The sequence below is a fragment of the Pterocles gutturalis genome, unplaced genomic scaffold (genome assembly GCF_000699245.1).
Source record: "Pterocles gutturalis isolate BGI_N339 unplaced genomic scaffold, ASM69924v1 scaffold18120, whole genome shotgun sequence".
In the NCBI taxonomy this organism is placed as follows: Eukaryota; Metazoa; Chordata; class Aves; order Pterocliformes; family Pteroclidae; genus Pterocles; species Pterocles gutturalis.
The window spans coordinates 36,532-59,400 of record NW_010143830.1 but is presented as its reverse complement, the minus strand read 5'-3'; the positions used below and the strand labels follow the sequence as shown (position 1 = coordinate 59,400).

Below are 22,869 nucleotides of genomic sequence, written 5' to 3'. Positions count from 1 at the left end.
AATTATTAGACTTCTATATAGTTGTAGCAACCTCTAAGCATAATTTATCAGTTCCTACTCATTTCTGGGTACAATTTTAAACAGATAAATATAAGAACTGCTCTCCCAGGTCACAATGAAGTTGATCTATGGCCCTGCAGGCTGTCTCTAACCAAGAGTGCATGCTTAGAGACGTGAGGTAGAAGAAAGAGACCCTGCTCCATTTACCCAGAGCTTTGTTCTCCACTGTCTCTCCTACAGCTATGTACATTAATGCCAACATGAGTTGAAAGAGCTGTAACTCAAATCTGTGCACTCTGTAAAATTCTGCAGCAGGGCAAGAGAGAGAGGTGGCAGCCCCCTGTACTTAAACATCCACTTAGATGTGCCCTGGTCTCCTTCAGAGACTCTGTTACCCACTTTCCTCTCTGCCAAATGCTTACCACCTCTACAATTCACAGTATCTGCTGTGGTTTTGTGGGATGCTGCTGCCTCCCTGCACCTGAAACAGCTTCCCCATAATTTTTTATTTATTATCTTAGAATCTAGGGAGCATGAAGGTCTGAATCAGTACCTTCTGGGGAGAAAAATGTTCAACTCTTTACGCAGTCACGTCCCTTGCAAGCCCACAAACCCTCCTGGATCTCCACAGATTAGATGGTTGTGAGCAAAGTGCACTTGTGAGGGCACAATATAAACACACGGACCTCCTGGTATGTGCATATCTGTTCATGCAGTGCTCAAGGAGCATGTCCCTTTTCAGCAGCCTTTCCGAACCTTCTGCAAACAATTAAAACCTAAGATTACCATAGGGAGGAAAAAAAAAATTAAGAATTGAAGCGTTCATTACATTTTCAGCCTTCTCCTAATTAACCCTCATTTGGCAGCTTCCTCACTGAAAGTCCAGAGGTTTCATTTTCACTCACATTTAATACCTGATTAAGCACTACTTACCCGTGACTAGCTATTCCCTATTAAGCAAAATGAATGCTAATACTGCCTTGAGTAAGGAAAATTGATTATCACTTCCTGGAATTAGGCTCATAAAACCATAATTCTGATTAAATGCATCTCAGACTGGAATATCCTCTACTTTCCACAACACATCTCTTCTTAAGTTCTAAAATTGCTCTCTCTGTTCTGTTTTAACAACAGTGTGATGCAATTTGGGTGGGGGGAGACACTGTACTGCTTCTATTAGAATGTCCTGGATGCAGATAGACCTTCTTGGTTCATTATTTTAATTTTCCTCACTGACTTTAAAGTGGGAACTACAAGTGCTCAAGAGAATGGACTTCACCCTTATTTAGTTGCATCCTCTGTAAATATCTGTCCCGCTAACATGTTCCCTTGTACCTTCTCACAAATCTAACAGCTCTCTTGAGAAACATCCTTACACCTTCCTCAGCCATAGATATGTTTTGTTTGGCCTCAAATCCAGCACAAAAGGCAGGAGCAGCTGCCATAGTCATATGAATGCTGCAGAGCTGCAACCTGGTACAGGGAGCACGGGTCTGGGTTATGAGGGGAATTTCTAGCACCATAATTAATGACATATGCAGAGGAGCATGCTCATCTCCACCACAACCAGCCTAGTTCTCCCAAGCAGCAGAGTGGGGAGTGTAGCAGGAAATGTCTGATGAGACTCACCAGGCAATCCCCTGTGAGCTCTCAATTTCACCAACCTCTCCTTGCCTCCCCCTACCCACAGACAGCAGCAGCACTATTAAATCCCAGTCTTCAAAAGCTTACTTAACTTCTTGTGACAGGAAAAGATGGGTCCTGACTCTTCTTTGCACACAACTGAAAAAAACTTCCTCTGGGCTTCCCTTGGTGTAAGTGCTTTGGTTTCCACAGGATGATTTGGTATTGCCATAGGGTGAGTCACTGACTAAGATTAAAAGGTTTTTGTGTTGTTAAAAGCCAAGGGAGGTGAAGCGAGGAATGCCCTGTCAGCTTCCCAGCTGGGCAGCACCAAAAATACACACACTCTCATTAGCTTTCATATAGTATAATTAACTTTATGAAATATCCTTTGCAGTCAGACTCTAAAAACACTTAGCTCACATAGTCTCCTAAACATTCAGAAGATAATATAAAGAATAATAATATAAATTTACTGAGATGAACATGCAGTGGCTCAGAGGGAACTGGAAGGTAGCATTTCAGGGGAATGGGGTAGCATCCTCTCCCATCTTTCATTTCTCTGAGAGTTTCAGGCAGGAGTGAAGGGCAGGCAGACAAGCAGAAAAAGCAGACACTGCTCTTTCAAACACTGCAGAACTTCAGCGGCCACCCTTGGGCTCCCAGGACTGCCCTGAGACAGCCTCTCTGCAGACACCAAGCAGTCTTCGGCAGCATAGCTTACTGAGAACTAATTTTGAGTTTTTAAGAAAAAAAACTCCACAAAAATATAGAAGTAACCAATCAACCTCTCACCTCTTCTCCCCCAACAATGAAAGCATGGGGGTTTTGCACAAGACATATAACTGCCTCCAACTGCCTCTGTTTTTCATCTTTCCTGGCTCAATTTTTTCCTCCCCAACACTTCTTGCATGGCCTGAGCAATTCAGTATGACAAGCATTAGTTATGAAGTAAAGCTTTTCAATTTGTAGTCTTGATGATATCATTAGTCCTCTAGCTGACAGCCCAGCATATTTATTGGATGACAAATCAGGCTCTAGCAAGTATTCATAAGCGAACCATTCTGCAGAGAGGTTAATCCTGGCTGTATTGTGTAACTGGAAGTCTCTGCTCTGGCACGACTGAGCAATGAACTGAGCAGCACTGCATTATGACACTAAATTCAGTTAAGATTTGTCAAAGAATTGAGTGGAAAAAGTAGCCTCATACTCATAGTCTCTCCTCTGAAGGGAGAGGAAAATCCCACAGTGTCTTGGTAGTAGAGATTCTCCCAATGTGGGAGCCCTCACGCTCCGTGACAGAAAGAACTTTCCCATTGGAAAGAATTTCACACTACCCTCAAAGAAAAAGGGTATTTCTTACGTCTTTCAGTCTTTCACCTAAAAATACTAAGGCTCAGCATGAAATTTAAAGACAGCAAACAGAAATAAGCTTGGAGGCGATGCCTCTTTACTCACCCATTGAAGACACTGGCTGCAACTGGATGACAATGCAGATACAGAAAAACAAGTACTGGAACATCCCAGTCAGCCAAGGAACAGTCACCACTCAAGTAACAGAGGCTTGAAAGCCCTTGCGCACGCTGAGGTTCTTGCAGCCTTCCTCTCGGTGGAACTTCTGAGCCCAAGCTTTCTGAAGAGCAAGAGTGATAGCTCTCCTGGAAGTTTATCAGAGGAAGAAGCAGAAGGGATGTGGGGTACAGCTCCAGCCTTGACCTCCACAGAGCACCTCTGCCCCTTATTGACAACAGAGATGTACTTATCAATCCATCTTGTTTTTTGGACTCAACCCGCTATTGTTTTCTATCCTGACTGCCCCACAGGGACACCTTCACTATCTTATCCAGAGAAAAATTCTAACCAGGGGACACCCGGACATCCCGAAGGGATGGAAAAGAAGAACAGATGGGTGCTTGTTATCTCTGCTCCTTCTACAAGTCATACGACTTCATGGCTCCTCACAGGCAAAAAGCACCAGCAGCCAGAAAGCCTTAACTACAGGAAATAGTGACCAAAGGAGGAGAACTGGTCCTTCCGAGCAGAGATTGCAGATGAGTGCTTGGAGCAGAGCTAAAATAGGAACATCAGTCACAGTGAAGGACTGGTGTCCCACAGGGAAGTAAGCCATTCCTATGCTACACAAAGACCCTTTACCCTCCTGGTCACACAACCTGACCACTGCAGCGAGATTAACAAACAAGGCAGAGAGATTTTTCAGAAGGAGTCTTATGATCTCTGTCTTCAAAAAACAAAACCAAACAAACAATCAAGAAACTCAACATCACTGAATTAACTTCCATGCAAAACTAAGTAATTAAGAACCTTTGCCTTACCAGTTCAAACCAAACTGAGTTGAGTTGCAGATCATAACCACATCCTCTGGCTATAGATGAGACGCAGGAAGAAATCTGTTCTCTACTACAGGAAACCAAGCAGCATTACTAGCAGCAAGAGAAATCAAGGACAACATGAATAAGCAGAAAGGGCTCTTCCCTCTCACCCCACTAGCTATAGCTCTTATAGAGAATAGATTTAAAGCTCTGTTTTTAACTCGTACATACATATACACAATCTACAGGTCCCTTCCTGCTGGAAATCATCTGCAGGCAGAAAGCACTCCATCAGCAAAGAGTACCGCTAAGCCTACAGTACTTGCACAAACAAGCAAGTGCAGGCAACTCCCCATTTCCTTTGCACCCTGCATTTCTGCAGCAGGTTGGCATAAGGAATAACATCAAGGTTGATTCGCTAGCTTCAAATACCAGTAGGAAAAATAATGTCTCTGTTATTTTCATATTGAGTTTGCATGAGGCAAGGAGTGGAGTATTTTCCTGCTTTATAGAGATTGTACATTACAGAAGGTTCTCAATGGCCTCTGTCTGTCTGGGTGTTCCCCTGGCAGAGAAATGCAATATGCTGCTCTGCTCCACCCCATCAAAGGAGTCCTTCTTGGTGGTGAATGACTCTAGGAAACAAAAAGAAGCTTTATAAATGACTGCCATTGCTCCCACCACCACCCAAAAAAAAAAAAAAATCTTTATGGTTATATTGTGCTGACAGCTGTGCAGTACAAGAAAAGTTTTATCAACAACAGGAAAGGAGAACAAATTCAGTATGCAGAGCTAGCAAGGCAGATAACCCTCAAAAGGTGATTATGTGAATTCCCAGAAGAGAAACTAAAATTGAATGGAGAATAATACAGGAAGTTACACTTTGCCATTTTCATTGAGAGGCTGATTCATACTTACGATGCTGGGTAAATAAAAATGACAAGCTTGAACTAAATTTTCTATTTGTTTTAGAGGTGTGTGTATTTCTCTGAAGCATTTCATTACCAGCTTCTTTTCTCTTTGTAGGTGGTTTATTAGGCCTGACACTAGCAATGTTTTGGCAGTTACATGTGACTGGCAACTGACAATTAACACAGGAAAATGAACAGCATCACAGCAGTTTTCAGCCTCAAAGGTGTCACAAACAGGCCCTATCAAGTTCTCCAAAGTGGACTGAAGCAGAAGATGCCGCAGTATTTCCAGAGATGACACTATCCCAAATCACCAAAACATCTAGTTCAAGAGAACAGTCTGAAACTGGAGAAGATCCAGCACACTGCCTCTAAATGTTTTTTGGATCCACAGGCTAGACGAAGACCATCTCAGTCTTGTGGAAGAAGCACCAGCAGAGGCAACTCTTCTATTGGCACTTTCTCTTTGCTTTGCAAGTTATTTTGGGTGACATACATACCTCCAGGTCCCCCACAAACAATAGTAGCCTGTGTTAGAGTAGACCACTGCAAATCTACACCTCAGGGAGCTGGAGCAACTATTTCTGATAGGTGAAGGGGGGCAAAAAACCCAAACAAAAAACCATCCTGCAAACAGACCCTCTGAGAGAGAGGATGCAATTCCAATGAGTACTGTAGATGCTGTGGGGTCTGCACTCTCTAGGCAGATTAGTACGTCTGTTGTTCCTGACCTCCACTTGCCCACCCCAAAAATGAGTGAGCCTAACTTTAAAAGCAGCAAGAAGAATCAGGATCAAGTTAGTATATCTTAAAAGTAGTCATCAGGATGGCTTCAAAGATGAAGAGTGAAGGCAATATTAAAACAGAAGGCTGGGATTTTATTTTGGTACCCAAGAGATGGGAACTTCTAAACCTGCTGCTGCCTAAGCCTGGGTGTGTCTATTCTTAATATAAAAGGATGCTAATTTTGCAGGTAGAAACCACACTTCCTGCCCTTTCCAGAGATTTGGAAGCCTTTACCATCCTTACACAAGGAACTCAAATTCTTCAAAGCATGGGCTAGGCTGGAAAGCCTCATACTCTTTGTAAAATGGACTAATGAATAATGATACTTTGGTGTTTGCTGAAGCCAGCCTTGCCTTTGTCAGAACCATCTCTCAAGACACACCACTGTTTGATGAAAGTGAGATGTGCAAAGAACAGCTCTTGGTGCATGAAGAACTCCTGCAGTCTGTGTGGAAGGAGCAGGCAGAAGAGCTAATCAGCACTTCCTGCAGCTGAGAGAGAGGAGAACCTGACACACAACAGGATCCCTGCTGCGATTGATTTGAGGATGTATGTTCACAATAAGCCTTGACAGGCTGCCGAGATGGATTGCACAAATGTCAAGGACTCAGAGATAGGCCTTGTTGCTGTAAACAACTTGTCCCAGGACACAGTGCCAATGGGAAGGGCTGTTGAGATCAGGGAGTGGACATGAGTTCGGTGAAGTATGAGGAAACTCAACATAAGAAAAACGCCAAGACTCCAGTAAAATCAGACAACCTAACTCCTGGTGAAGAGAAGCAGTTATTTCCTTTCCCTTAGTGAAGCCCTGTGATGCAGAACTTTGAGAGTGTTTTTCCAGACTCCTACAGAACCCAGTGTGTCTTTCATGATGCTCAATTTCTACACAGAGGCATTAGGGCATAGACAGCATACTCACTACAGCAAAACTAGTCAGGGACAGAAATGGGAGAAGGACACATATTTTATAAGTCCACACAGCCACAATGACACAGTATAACATCAGCTTCTCCCATACTTCAGGGTTTAGAGACATGACAAGTTTAATTTCCATTCCTGTATTTTAATTTTCATCCATTTAATGTCAGTATAGAAATCAAACTGATTTTTTTTTTTTAAAGGGAATAAGTAGAATTTTTGGGGAGAGGTAGAAAAATAAGATCTAAAAATCTCTTTCCGATGTGAAACTAAAGTTATCCAACATGGCACAGCGGAAAGCAGTTTGCATTTACAACTCTACATAAAAAAACAGAGGAGATCAAAGAAATTGTTCCACTGGCTCAGAAAGAGGGCAATTTGGTCAGCACTTCAGCAAGTGCCAAGGTCTGACAGCAGCTTCAGATCATCATGCAAACCTTCTTAGAGCCAACACGGAAGCATAAGAACTTTCAGCAAGTTGATCATCACCACTGCCAGCAAGGCAGGAAGGGTTACAGGGGAAAAGAAAAGGGTTTCTTCTTCACTCTTCAGGAAAAAGGAGCCATGAACACCTAACCTTGAGAGGTTTGCAAGGTAGAGCCCCAGAGTCACGGCAAAAAGGGAACCTAATACATTTCTCCAGACAGTTTTGAACTTGACGTGTTTATTTGAAAGCTCCCTCACAGAAAGAGAGGTAAGAGAATGAATAACAGAACCGGTAGAAGCAGCAGCATCTGAACACCACAATGCACACTGCTGTTTATCCTTCATAGGCTCTTAAGAATGCAGCGTCACATTAAGATTCAGGCAGCACTGCCTGTGCTTAAAGTGCTGCCAGTGGGACAGGACCCTATTACCTGCCTGGCTCCTGGGCATGAAATAACTGCTGCAAGAGTTTGTTGATGTTGATGTACAGCAGCGTATATCAGGAGAAAAAACAAACATCACCCTTCTATCAATGTTAGCATTCAAGGGCAACAAAAGCAGCAACACTGAGGTTTGATGTTTGTGGCATGTCATCCACCCCTGGCAGAGACCACGTACGCACTGGTGGCGCGGAGAGGAGCGAGACAGCAGTCTTCCAGGGATAGAGACCAACAAGGCCCACTGGACAGCCCGTATTTCAGGGTACAATTGTAGATTCTTATTTTACTCCTTTTCCCACATTGCCTGTAGAACAACATTAAAGCATGAGCAGAAGCAATTTTGTCATAGCATTTTCTTGCTTTCAAAATCAGAATTGTGGTGGTAGATGTCAAAGACTTCAGTTCTTCTGGATGTGAAAAGGGATGAGTTCTTACATAATGGTTTCAAGTAATTTGTCTAGGGAGGGCAGCAGCTCATCTATACACAGCGGCAGAATAAGGGCTGCTTGGAGGAAGAGGGTTTGTCAGCATTGCTGAACTAAATTTCAACAGTGATTAAAGGCAGGTCACAACAACTAACAGCTTCCAGCCCCTCCTCTCCAATTTTAAAAAACACAGGAGAGGGTTGGCTGGTTTAAGAACTGGCCAATCATGGACTTGTATTTTTTTTTAAACAGTCAACGGGCACGATAAAAATCTTCTGGCACTAGACTTCTCATCCTAACATCCCATAAAGTTTGGACAAAGTTAATGAACAAACGATATGCCAACATGATAAATCAGACCACAGCCATTCAAGTGCCCAGAAAGTAACAGAAGCTTGAAACTTCAGTTTTCCTCTGAAACAGCACTTGAATCCAGTACAGAAATACACTGACACCACTTGGTACGTTATATGCCCGTATATATTCTTATCTTGCAATCTGCCACATGTCTCAGTATTTTGTCAGCCTCCACATGGAGCTAAATATGCTGGCCAAACAAAGTCAGATCTTTGTTCAGACAGAATATCTCTACATCTACCTCACCACCTCAACTGCTCCTGAGATCCCTGTGTTACACAGCTAGGCACAGCAGCAAGATCTCCATCCGAGGTTCTTCAGGAAAGCTATTAACCATCACCACAGCCTCAGTGATGTAAGGTCAAGAAGAAACAACCTAAACAAAAAGAAATGGAGGAAACTCAGGAGACAGCTGCCACACATACAATAATCTTTTCCTGGCTGGAGAAAATAATGTTATTCAAGAGCACCGATTCAAAAATTGAATAGTTATTTATTGTTCCAGAAGTACATTGCTCTTTTATACATATTTCATAAATGATACAGGATTTTACACGTGTTCAGTTTTTTTTTTGTTGGTTTTTGTTTTGTTTCGTTTTTTAAAGAAAGACTTTTCTCCATGCTCCCTCCCCTCATCCCAAACACACACCAAGGATTCAGCTACACCATCTTGTTCATTTTTTTCCCTTTGAAACTCACCACACAAACAGGATAAAACAGATAAAAAATAATCACACAATGTAATTAAATTGAAAGACAGAGGAAGAGGGGAAGGGGAAAAAAAATAAATCTAGAAACATGCACCCATTCGGCCCAACATGCCATTGAGTGAGAAGAGGCAGCAATCCCAGCTGTGTTTCCACATCTACAAGGCACCTGGCATCTAGTTAATACTGATTTGTTTTTTTTCTTTCCTATTTTTTTTTTAAACACGGTTCTCCAAAAAACCAGAAGCCTCCTTCCATGACACAGTGAGTAGTAGTGAAACACCAAAAAAGCAGACAGCTTTTCTGTCTGTAAAGCTTAGTGCGCTTCTCCCACCTTCATCCTCTCCCCACAAGATTTATCAGCAGGATGCTAAAGCAGCCTGACCTGCTTTGAAGGAAGAGATGTTTTACCTGCTTAGAAATCAGTCAGCCTTGGCTAGGAGAGAGGGCAATGGTTTGATTTTCCTTCCTCTACTTCTTTTAGCTAAGAACAAGCAATGTCATTAGCCACTCCTAAGAAATTCTGACCTGTGGGCACAAAGTTCATTTGAAGCTACTTACGTAGGGGAAAGTGCTAGAGAACTGAAGTAGTTCTGTGTCTTGCACTGAAGAGCCGCAGGCTTTCAAAAAGCCTCCAGGCAAGGAAAATGCTTTGACCGTTTATGAGACCTTTTATCCCATTACACAAGCAGTCAAATATCAAGTTTTATTATTCCATGTTCCAAAACTGTTCATTTAAAAGGAGTCATGATTCTCCAACAGTTTCATAATCCTTTAAACCTTCATAATTTCATAGTCCATGTGGCTATCAGATTTGGGGTAGGAAGAGGGGAATCTCCCTCCCTTAAGACTGAATATAAAAACTCTCATGCAATGCTGCCATTGATTTCTATAAAGAGCTCAAGGGCATTGGGACGCAAAGTTTATATCATTATTATGGAATAATCAAAAATATCAATTATCAAATGTCCAGAAGAAAAATCATCCCCTCTCTCACTTGGCTACAACCAATGTGCTACAAATAAGCAAAGGAAGAAGTCAGTGGAGCACATGGGGTGGGCTGGGAAGGGGAAGCTCACGGTTTTCCAGTAGAAAGCAGTCTTGTAGTAGCTTTATAAAAGAGACCAGGTCTGATCAGAAGTGTGCGTGTTAATGGCGGTGGAGTGCAAGTTCTATCCCCAGCCATAGTTCCAGGTGGCTTGGATTCTTTGCTCCTTTTTTTTTTTCCTTTATTTTTGAGAGAGAAAGAGATCTGAATCAGATAAAGGAAAATTTAAAAAGCTGAGCAGGCTGCTGGTGTCTTATCAAGAGGCAGACCCTGCAAAGCTGGAAGAAGACACCCCTGCACCCCAGCATTACATTATTTTCATGAACCCCCCAATCCTGTATGTGTACACAATTGCCATTCAGTTTTTAAATATGACCATTTGCCAAGCCCTTTTCATAACTAACATTCCACAATGTCCCATCTTCAGATTTAAGAGATTCCCCCCCCCCCCACCTCACAGTCCTTTGTCTTGATTAAAGGTAAAAATCCTACATCCCCACACCACCTCCCAGCTTCCACCTGCAATGCTTTAATTAAAAAGGCAAGAGCTATGAACAGGTTTTTTGCCGGGGTTCAGAGCTTCTTTGCTGGTCAGTCCTTTTCACCAATTTGCTGGATGGGCAGGTGAACCTGCAGTGGGTCTCGAAGCCTCTTAAGGTCCAGTTCTGCCTAAAAGTAAAAGACACATTATGAAGAACAAGCTCCCAATACACCTTTTCCCCAATACCATTCCCCTTTACAGGAAGGAAAGGTTTTCCATATCTCCTTGTTTTTCCTGTCCAGAAGGGAAGCGTTTAAAAAGTAAAACAAAGTCCCAGGCTCATATTTGGGAAAACCATTCTCAGCACTTAAATACATCTTCTCTAAAGTTGTCTATTTGTGGCCACTTAAAAAGAAATATGGTAAGGAAAATTATTTGATCTCCATAAACTCACTGGAACTTTTTTTTTAATAAATTAAAAAAACAACTAGATTAATGGGAATGGTTGATTCTAGAAGAAAAGCTCTCACGAAAATACAGCCACCCAAGCACATCCATATTCAAAATAGCATGAGAAACGCAGAGGTCTTTCTGGGTTTTCTTATGAAAGCAAGAGAGGCTAGCCCTGACCTCCCTCTACTCCTTGTGCGGCTCCTTCTCCAAGGCAGGGGGAGAACACATCTTGCTCTGGATATCCTACAATGTAATTTCTAGAGCCTGGGAATAAACAGAGAATGATATGGAGCAGTGAAAAAAAATGTGGTAGCTCTGCTTTTTCTGCTTATGCCATCCTTCTGGAGAAAGGCTCTCAGAAACATGAGGAAAATCTCTACCTAACCCATTTGTTGAGCAGATCCCACAATGTGGACTGTCTGCTAAAAGTGTCTATCTCCAGAATATAAGAAATCTGCCCTTGTTGCCTCTGACAATACAGCTAATTTTTTTTGAACTCCGTTTTCCACGACTGCAACCCAGTGCACTGAAGTGCTATGTCACGAAGACATGAACTGAATGGATGCAAGTCTTCATTCCTCACTAAATCCATCTGGTGTGTAGGAGCTGAGAAAAAAGGAAATCTTGAATTAGGCTCCTCTGAGGCATGAAATGCCTGAAGCAACTCAGGATTTGCCAGCAGTTTCTGAAAGGCCCATACAGATCGACATAGGCAACTGTTTCATGTTGATTTACACATCCAGCAGTTCTATTCCTGGGCATATCAAAGCCAATTCAGTGATTGCACTGAGGCTGTAACAAGAAAATGGGCTGAAACCTTAAGATACATCAATTCTTGTTTGAGGTGCATCTATTAATAGCAGCTAAGAACTAGCAAGCAGTAATTTCTTTGTCCTATTTCTGGAAAAATTCTTGTTACCTGAGCGATTGCATCCTTGAGTTGATTGTATTTTTCTAGATCAAATCGTGTCTTTTTGGCTCCTTTATGGAAAAATAACAAGTACTGTCTGTCTCTGGCATCTGGATAAACATACTCCTAAAAAGAAAAAAGGAGAGAAGATAGGAATAAGGCCACAACAGGATGCAACACAGGATACCTTCAGCTCAGTATGTATCACGTGTGTTTTGGGAGAATGACTAGATTCTCAGTGAAGGCACAAGCCTAGACAAGATTGTCTAAGCTCAGCCAGTGTGGTGGGGTGACCCCAGCCAGCAGCTGAGCCCCCACCCACTCACTCACTCCCCTGCAGCTGGATGGGGGAAGAGAATCAAAAAGGCAAAAATGAAGAAAAACTTAAGAGTCAAGATAAGACAGTTAAGTAAGAGAAGGAAAAAAACCAAAACCGTAAGACTGATGCAAAAGCAACCACTCACCACCTCCCACCAGCAGACCAATGCCCAGCCAGTCCTCAGGCAACAGCTACTTTGGAGAAACTCCCTCCCCAGTTTGTTGTTGAACACAATGTTATACAGTACGGAATATCTCTTTGGGCAGTTCAGGTCAGCGATCCCGGCTGTGTCCCCTCAGAGGGGGCAGCAGGGAACAACAAGAAACAGAGAAGGCCTTGATGCTGTGCAAGCACTGTTCAGTAACAGCAAAAACACTCGTGTGTTATGAACTGTTTTGCTCACAAATCCAGACCATAGCACCATACCAGCTGCTATGAAGAAAATTAACTGCATCCCAGCCAGACCCAGCACAGTCAGGCATTTGCTTCTTTACTTGTATGTTACACTCCAGCAGTGAGTTACCATCACCTCCCCCCATCCCAAATGTGTGAATCCTTCCATGCAGAGAACCAAACCCAACACATTTCAGGGTTCCAATACCAATGAGTTAGTGGGGAGAAAGGGAGAAAAAAAAGCTATAAATACCAGAATAAGCCTTCATACGATGGCCCTTACTCTCTTCTTCTTAAGGTCATAAACATGCAATGGCCAATTAAAGCAACAATCGTTGCTCATGAATGAATCTCTCAATGAAGCTATGCAAGCGAGAACAAGAACCCAATACCACAGCTTTTGCCAGGGATACTCTCCTGAAAAAAGTCACAGCTTCTTAGAGCCTGCAGATAACTCAGAGCAGCAGAGCTGTTGACACCAAATCTCACACAGCCTCTACAAAGCACAGGTCTGCCTGCTGAAGTTAACTCTCCCTTGCACTGGGGCATAACACAACCTCTGTGTCTGGTACACATCCAATGACCAGGGCTACCGGGGGAGAAAAGCTGCATTCAGAGTCAAGCCACCCCTGAAACACCGAGGTTTTAAGGTCTAGCAGAAGAGGTACTAAATGACACAGACAACAATTAAAACATCCAATCCGAGTTCAAATACGGCAGAAGTTCTCACTGCACTTGACAGAAACTATTGCAGCACATGTCCTCGAGCCCCAGAAATAATGCAGGTGACAGACCCCTGGAAAACCACGCTGGAACACCTGCAGCATCTGTTTTGATGGTCTTGTGACAGTAGAGTCCTCCCTCCCTCATTATTTAGGGATTATAACTTTAAATGGGAGTGATGAGACAAAACACATATTAGAAATCCACACAGTCTGTCACAACTAGATACGTATGTCTGTGTGACCACTACCTATAAGCAGATGAACCTGTATAGCTGAAGCAGTCAATCACAGAACCTACATAAGCATTTATGGTAAGACAACCAGGAAATAAGCAACAACCACCACCATCCTGGTCAGCACAAATTAAATCAAGTGGCACCTAGGATCTGACCGGATAAAGAAGGGGAAAAGCAACTTCCAATAGGCACAATTTCCCTATTTTTCTAGGGAGTAGAGCTCAAAGCTTCTACTGAAGTGTCAACACCAGCACAACAAGTCCTACCTGGCGAGTGATTACGAAATAAGCATACATTGCCATGGCACTACCATAGGTGATGAAATAGGTGACTGGTTCCATAATGTCCCAAGAATACTCCCACCAGGTGAGGCGGGCCAGAATCCCAAACTGAGTGGCCATGTAGGCCAGGCCTCCCCACAACACCAACGTTGTCCTCTTCTCTGCTTTTCTGGTGAGCTCCATCCTTACCTGCAGGAAACAGAGCCATACACCTTACATTCTCAAAAATAATTATGTTAATAGAATTAAGAGATAAGGTAAAAATAAGATTTAATATAAATACAAGGTGTTAAGTGGTTTGAGACATGATTTGAGTCTAGGTTATGCAGACAAATCCAGACTCCTTTCCTCTAAGTATCTTGCCATCATCCATATTTTACTCTGAGCATGCTCTGGATACCTTGCAAAACTGCTTATTTCTCTGTGTTCAGAGATGTCCTGTTGCATTCGCTCCAGTACTTATTTACTACCGAGTTCATTTCCAATTATACAAAGCAAGGAAACAAAATACTTCGACAGAAATCAGAAACAGACATGGTTCAGTATACACTTAGTGCATCTTCTGCTTCAGTGATCTTCAAATGATTTGAAGTATGCCAGGAACCTAATTAAAACCTTGAAATAAATTAAAGCTGCATTTGGAGGATAAGCAAAATACAATGAGAAAATTCTCACTTTTTCTAGTGGTGCTAGTTGCTCCTTCAATTCCTCTAGTCTCCCTATGAGCTCCTTCTCTTTGTTCAGCTGGTGCTCCTCAATGCACAAGGCAGTTTTTGAACCAATGTCTTGACATCATTCAGCGTCGTTGCATTTTCATGGCTTAAGAGCTCTAAGGAAAAAAAGAGACTGATTTATGTGCATTTATCCACACAACTTCTCACATGCTCTTCAGAAACTGCTTTTAGTCTGCACAGGAAATGCATTAAACTATCTTTTCAAAAAAGTAATCTTTGGAAGTGTTCCAGCAATCTACAACGATGCAATTTCTTCAGAAGAAAACCAAGCTTTATTATTGGATATTCCTAAAATCTGATAAGAACAAGGAAAAGAGATAGTTGCTATTAGCTTGCCAGACATCAACAGCTACTTCTGATCCATATTTTTATACAAGACTTAAAGACAAATGAGCCACTAAACTAGTATGATCCATTGCAGCAGCTGTCAAGAAACAGCTACAGAATTTAGATCATCAGCAACCATAGTTATTGATGACAGCAGTCAAAGATTTTTGGTTAATGGCCCCAGAACATGCAGTCTTATGATAATTATTTTGAGTACCAATGCCAGGAATTGTTTCTCAACACTCTATGGGCAACCCCATGCTGTGCTGCCTACAGGACAATGAAATTCTCCCTCACAGTATAAAGACAGTAACAGAGCCACTAACTGAAACTGCCTTTATCCCTGCATTTCAACACAAAAAGGATTCCTAAAGGAAATCAATTTACAAAGGAGTTGTGACTAGTGGTATATTACACACTCCATATTGGAAAAAAAAAATTAGCCAAATAATCTAAAAAAAAAAAAAAGGGAGGGGGGGGGGGTGGGTTGTAGCATCCTTGGGCTTGTTATCTTCTCAAAATATGATTTTACCAACACAGAAAACAGAACTGACAGGAAAACTCTGCAGCAACCCATCTAGACTTGGCCTGCAATTCTCAAACAAGCAACTAGAGTTTTGATTCATAAAAAGCTATGGACAGCTTAAGTTTTACCACTAGCAGCTCAAGGGAAAGAAATAACTCAGTTGCCTGTGCCAAGGCACACAAAGCACACCATAACCCTCTCCCAGCAAAAGGGCTCCTGTTCCCCTGTGAAGAAGAGGGCGGGGGGGAAAGTGTTCCTACTGAAGTGACCATCAAAAATTACTTAGTCTTTAAGATTAGTGTTCAGGCATTTCCATTTCAAAACGCACAGGGTGGTTTCATAAAAATGGAAAAGCAGTAGCTGAAAAGTTCAACAGAACTAATCTCAGTGCCTATTTACAGGCACATTCTTTTTAATACAAGCTAAGTATAGAAGTTTCCCTGGCAAATGAATCAGAGGCAGCAATTTCACATAACCTAGGCGATCCCAGAGCTCACTTATCAGGACATAATGGCTATATCATACAAGTGAGCTAATCAAAACCACACCAACTCACTAACAGACTTTGCTTTCTCCAATGTTAGGTAAGCAGGATGTAGGAATTGCCTTCCTTTGAGGCAACAATTTCTCCAGTGCAGAAATAGACACCATGTTTGTATTCTCATTTAGTATTATTAAAAATTACAGACTAGACTATCTGCAAAAAGGTCCTTGGAAGCTAACTTCATCTACAGAGGAAGGTGGCATATATTGGCAGATCTTCCTAGATGTCAGCCACCCAGGGTAGTCTCAGACCCAAAAGACAAGGTCAGTCTCCTGCTTTTTGATAGAACAACTTATTTCAACATGTCATCTCATTCAGGCTGCTCAAGATGGTTAAAGAAACATTAACAGTTCCCTAGCAGCTTTTGCCTTATGAATGATTTTCTTCATTATCTACCGCTTAAAGAGAGGTATATCACTATCTGTGAGCCAAGCACCAAGCAGACCAACGTTTCCAAAGCTGGTGTTTTTCTTTAAGTCCTCAGCAGTAAGTATAGGCATGCAAGAACCAGGGCCTTCATCAAGCCTAAAAAGTTGCCTAGAAGAGAGACTAGACAGTAGATGAAAATATCAAGTTCCTGCCTCCGCCAGTAACTCTGGAGTGTCTCAAAAGCTGCTTGAAGGTTTATGCATCTTGTAAGTTACAGAAGTGTCTAAAGCTCATTATTTAAAAGGATTTTCTTATTGATTCAAAATTGGTTGATTTCCCTTCCTTTTTGATTCTTAGTAATGTAACCCTGTAAGAGAACAGTCTCGTTTATTTCATTGTTCATTAGCTAACGAAGTTTCAAGGTTTATTTACAATATTCAAAGTACCATACTTAAAAGGAAAAACTGTTAACTGTCAGGTGAGGGAACAATTTATTCTTCCAAATCAGATAATGTAAGTTTCAAACTAATTCACATTTTGTATTGTACACTTCATAATGACTTAAATTAAATTGCTTTGCAGTAATTACAATAAAATTCAGGAAAATGTAGAAATTTTAAAAACTACATTTCTTCATTTATTCCTCTGATGAGGGGGTACTGACTTTGAGCAGAATGAACATTTGTTTTTCATCACTGACTATTCTGATTACTTGGATATCACTAAACTAGACTCCAAAGGCAGGATTAGACATTGCAAGGTTTCCTTTAGAAATAACACTTCATTATTCTTGAACAAGCTAATAAAGCATGCTGCAATTAAGCAGGGAACCGACTACTGAAATTTATATCTGATGTTTACCAGAAGCAGGCTGATTTACCTCTCTTTGGTGGTCTAACATGGTACGTAACATCATTAATGATCAGTTTGAAGTCATCCAGCAGAAGCAAATCTATGCCTGTGGAGGAGGCGACACGTGTGCCATCTGTAAGGTAAACACAGATGACTCATTAAACAGCAGAAACAAAGTACCTAAACATGCTGTGGCTAAGCTGTAATGCCATCCCAAATCCAGCTGTTGGACTTCTACATTTTCCCACAGAAGATATGCTTTATCAAAACAAATATATATATATACATATAATACCTGCTTTGATGGCACTTCCATAAGACATCCTACCAATGTTTCAGAGCTTTTGTGGCAAGCAGACACATAGCAACTGAGCAAAACAGTAAAGCAGGACATGAAATGCAACATGACTGAGTTTTCATAGCTGAGCAAGATCGTTTCCCTTGTAACCACCTTTTACATACACCCAATTCCTTACAAATTAATTAGAACCTCTACATAGGTTGCATAGCTTGCATCTTTCCTGCTAAATAGTAGGAAACTCACCAAAATCACCTCTGTTAGGACTGATGTATATAAGCTAAGTGTTAGGAAAGTTTTCCTCCCCCCTTTACTCTACAGTCAGATTTCCCTGGCAGACCTGACTACACACGCATAGCTAACAGAATGTTCTTACTCTAGGAAAGGCATTTCTACCTTCTACTTTCTCAGGAATGTCAAAAAGCTCACATAACAGCAAACTTTTACTTAAAAAGCAAAAGGCTGGATGAAAATAACCAGCAAGCAAGTAAATCAATTAGTTTGTAAACAACAGTACCTGCTGAGTAGATTGCAACCCGATCAATTCCTCGGTCCTCTGCCTGAAGCTGTTGTAAGAACACACCAACAGAGTCCGAGATAGGTTTAAGTGTGAACTGGCAACGCTCACGCCGGGATGGAAGATTCACAGAAATTACAGGTAACCCATTTTGGTAAACCACTGTCACTTCTACAAAAACAACAAAAATACAAGTTCATTATTTAAAATTAACAGATCTTCTCATAATAATTCTGTATTTGTTCCATGGAGAAAAAGGCAAATATGGTTATGAGCTGAACATGAAAGATACTTTAAATTTTTGATTTATCCTTTATTGAGAGATATGCCCATCAAAGAAAAATGGAAGGATGTCAGAGGTTTACCCTCCCATTAACCTGGCAGCACCTGTTAAACCTTCTGTGTTTGTGGAATAGTGGAAGACATTTATTCTAAGCATAATCCTGTTTGTACTAAAGCCAACATGATATCCAAAAGCCACAACACGGCAGCACAGTATATTTTGGTTAGTTTTTGAGAATCAAAGTATTTTGGCCTATGGAAGACAAAACACTGCAATTTATCAAGGTTATAATCCAGAAGACAAAGGCAGACTGTGTATACTGGGAAACTTCAAAGAAGGACCTACTTCAAACCTTTTTATTTTTGTTTAGTTCTGGTTTCCTCCTCTTTGTCCTGAGGCAACAAATATGTAAGAGAGCAGTCAGGAGTATGAGGTTGTACAAACAGCACTCTGAGTTTAAGCTTCAAGATCATTTAATCTAAAATTCATGAGATTAATACACTTTGTACTTCAGAAGATAGACATTACTTCTCAGGTATAGATAAAACAACAATTTCCATTTCTTTAGGAGCTTTTTCAAGAGCGTTCTTAAGGATTTCAGTGCACCTTTCTAAAATTTATGGTAGTGACCTGTATAAACTGGAAGCTACTTATTACTTACTGCCAGAAAGACAGCCCACTCTGTGTGCTTTGGGACATCCATACATAGAAAAGAGAAGCTAAAAGTTCATATTCCCTAAGCTCTCTACTGAATCACAAACAGTCAAAATTTCCTGCAAGTACAGTAGTTGCTAAGATATAGCAGCACACCTAAAAATGATTCACGTTGAATTGCTACGTATCTTTCTTATGTAAAAATGTAAGGTCTTTTTTATTGCACACAGCGTTTGCCATGTCTCAAGGATTGTGCAGTCGCACCCACCCACGCTGCATCTGGCTTAGAATTCCCACCTGTTGTAGCTTTGGCCAACTACATAAATGACACACCACCATCTATTAAATTAATCTAACTCCTGTACTGACATGCCAAGTCAATTTAAGCAGCTTAGCATCAAAACTAGTTGGTCAAAGTCGTCAATGCAAGTAGAAATAGAAGCCAATAATGTAATTGTAACTACCAGAGGGAACTATTTCTCAGCATACCACTGTTAAGAAAGTTTTGCCACCAATGGCCTTTCCATCTCCCCCTTCAGTGATATGCTGCCAGATGATGAACTTGCTTATCACAGGATCGTTTGCATATTAGGACAAGCCTTGGGGCAACATGCCCTTCTGAAAAGGGAGGCTCGTGGATGTTGAGGAAGGATGTACCCAAGTACGCTTTCACAAAGCCAGAAGAGTTCTCTCAGGCTTTTGAGTTTACTGTCACATGCCCTCATTAACTGAATCAAGCATACAACAGCTTCTTTCCTCTTCCAGGGGATTGCTATCCAGTGTTGACAAAGGTCCTCATACCATCTTTAAAGACTAGGTGGAAGTGATGAATTATGGACATCTAAAAAGATGAAAGCATCCCAAGCATACAATATTTGGAAGCCTATAAATGCCTGTTCTCAAGACTCAGACACCTGACAGAATTTTAGGAACTTTAGTATTTCAAAGCTTAAAGCTCAAAGACAACAGTCAGATATTTACTGAAAAAAATAAAGCAAACTGCCAATTTACTTGGACAGTTAGACAGAATTTCAAGCTCCTTATCAGCTCCTTTTATGATACCAGCTATCAGATTTTTGCATTCTTTTGTTCAAGTATTTGAGAAGGACACTGGTAAGAAACAGATTAGCATTAGCTACACTTGTGATAGTGGGCTCAGAAGGAATGATCAACACGTTTGGAAGCTCAAAATAGCCACTGAAGTATTGAATGTGTTGGTTCTGTGAGCAGCATATACAACATCCACTTATTTACTGCTTACATAACCATAAGACATGAAAAACATGACTTATTTAAAATGCTACCTTGATCATACAGGCAGTGAGACAGTTTATTGTAGAGCAGAAGAGGTACCAACATTTGCACCAACACTTTCCTGGGTATCCCCATCAGAAGGACACAACCACAGCTCCACGACTGCCCACTTTGGAGGAAGAGCTCACCAGCACCAGCCCTGCTGCATTTTAACTCTCCCCAGACCAGATGGACACCACAGTGATAAACAAAATAGGCCTGGCTGCACCAAGAGTCATCAGCATCGGTAGCACAAACAAAACCTTTCTCAAGGATTTCCAGCTTGGGTGAAGTGTTAAAGACCAAATTATTTCCCTTCGGAGGACAGGCTCAGTAAGTCTGGAGTTATAGCTGGTTTATATTTTCTGTACAAAAGGCTTGTAAAAGTCATTCTCTAGCCTAATTCACTGGTGAGGAAAGTCCGTAATTCCACTTTGATCCTCCCATCACCTCCCAACACAAGTAATCTCCCGTCAGATTTTTACTGCATTAGAGAGAGAAGAGCTCCGAGGCAAACAAAAAAATTTAAAAAAGGAAAAAAACCCAAAGGACCTGTCAATAACACAACCCTAACAGACAGCAACAGACAGCTCCAGTAAAGTTATTAACAAGACAGCGTGATACAGCTGTCTGTCTTGCCCTCCTCTGTGCTGACAGCCCTGGGGATTGCCTGCATGAGGGCAACTACAAGTTATTAAGTGGACAAAGCATTTTGGCATTTCATTAATTATAAAGCTAACATTTTGGCTGATATTCACTAATTAAATTTTAAGCCAGTACTTAAATACAAGTGTTTTTCACTTACATTTACAGACACCTACAAGCTGGCCAAGGATGCTGCTAAATAAGACCATGAAGGATTTTAAAAGCTTTACACAGTATATTAAGCATGAGGTTGCTTTGAGGTATGCATTCCATCTGAGCACCACAAAGTTTTGACTCAACTGTATGTGCAGTAGTAACAGGTCATTAGTACTTTTTAAAGATTTCTCGTCTTGCATAAGAGCAACTTAAGCAATATATTAGGCCAAAATGAGGTACAGTAAAAAAGGGTGCGGCCAAAAATGTCAATGTTGAAAATTTACTACTAGTGAAGGTGAAATTATTGGAAGAAATACTAAAAGAAATATTCAAGCACAATAGGAGAAGTAAAAAAAAAAAAAAAAAAAAATCACAGAAATAGCTACACACTTACATTATCCTCTCAACCTTACATTTGTCCTCTGCACTTCTACCTCTTTAAGCCTTCAGATTTTTGTTTTAAGTTTTCCACAGCAGTCGTGTTCTCTTGGTGTTTGCACACAGTTGCTATCCTGGCAGGGGAAGCAATTGTGCCAGAGCCCTTTACTTTACTAGCTTTCAGGCTTTATTAACAAGCCTTAATGGGGAGAGAACCCGCTAACTGCTTGTGTCAGTCAGCATAAGAGCTCTAGTCTTTGCGCACAGCATGCAGACATTAAGCAGGCAGTGATCCCATCGCTGCTGTTTCCTCTTTGCACTCAAGCGTACCGAAATTTTTAAAGTTCCAACAGCCCATTCTTTTGCTTTATGTTATGACAACCTTACTGAAAAACCTTGTGTCAGAGCTGTCCCAGAATTTAAATTAAGGAACACAATTTCATTGGCTTTACAACTTAATTCACTGCAGCAAACAGTGCTTTCAACTGTTTCAGCAAGTAGCTGGTACGAACCGCACTTTCATTTCATAAATAAAGTTAACAGGGCACACAGGACCCTGAAAAGCTGGTGTCACACAGACCTCACAGCTACATCAGGAAAAAAAAGTCTGAAAAAAAATTTGGACAGTTGCATGCAATTGCTTCTTTCTTTATAAAGCCTGGACAGTTTTGTAAGGACAGTTATTTTAAAAGTTGACCATTTCCTTAATTCCTTTTGACTGACTTTGTCCTCTGTAACTTCCTCGGTTAAAAGTGGATTACCTCCTAGCCAAAAAAGCCTCGACCAGAAAAGGGGGTCAGGGAACATGATTTAAACTGTGAAGTCAGAAGCGAGCCAAGAGTTTCTCCATGTCAGTACTCACCATCAGAGGGCACTACGGTACTGCAATACACCACTCTCACACTCTGCCAAGGAGAAAGCCTCTGATGCACCTAGAAAATACAAGCACAGCAAAAAGGACAAACGTTCAGTGTTGCTCGTCTGGCAGAATCACACACCCCAGTGCCACCTCCTGCCCCCCCCCTCCTGCCAGCACCTACCCCAATGCCTGCGCTAGGCATTTCCTCCCATCCGCCGCAGTGGTAACCACAAACCAGCAGTGCCTGTCAAGAACTGCGTCTTCTCTTACCGTCTGCCACGCAGCAAGGTTTCCCCCCTCAGCCAAGTTCACTTCTACACACCTCACTCTAAGTACGTAGTTTAAAGTGAAAATGTGTAACGGCACAGCTGGGATTTTTTTTTCCCTTAATAGAAAACGGATTTTTAAAGCCTCATTGAGTTAGTTGGTTTTAAGAAACCAATTTAGATTACTACACAGATGTGGAACGTAGAAATCACACAACAGCATCAGCCTTTAAAAGGTTAAAAACAGGTTTTAGCATAACAGAGAGGAGGGTTAGCAAGCTGTGGATTAAGAGATTAATTCTCTTAGTTTATTTCCTATCCTGAGTTTTTTTTTTTTCTTGTCCTTACAGAACGAGGGAAGTCAAACTCTTAAGATACCAGTAGTAAACATGCCTGTTC

General features: G+C 41.3%; 1 protein-coding gene across 1 annotated transcript; it reads right to left on the bottom strand.

Annotated features, from left to right (window-relative positions):
* Nucleotides 1–10,076: 10,076 nt before the first annotated feature.
* Nucleotides 10,077–22,277, bottom strand: MCU (mitochondrial calcium uniporter; the record flags this gene model as incomplete). The annotated part of the gene is given in 8 exon segments (XM_010084897.1): nucleotides 10,077–10,640; nucleotides 11,825–11,941; nucleotides 13,755–13,958; nucleotides 14,445–14,539; nucleotides 14,542–14,598; nucleotides 17,150–17,254; nucleotides 17,937–18,107; nucleotides 22,208–22,277. Coding segments are annotated over 8 exon segments (897 nt in total), but the record flags the coding sequence as incomplete, so codon positions are not given.
* Nucleotides 22,278–22,869: the final 592 nt, after the last annotated feature.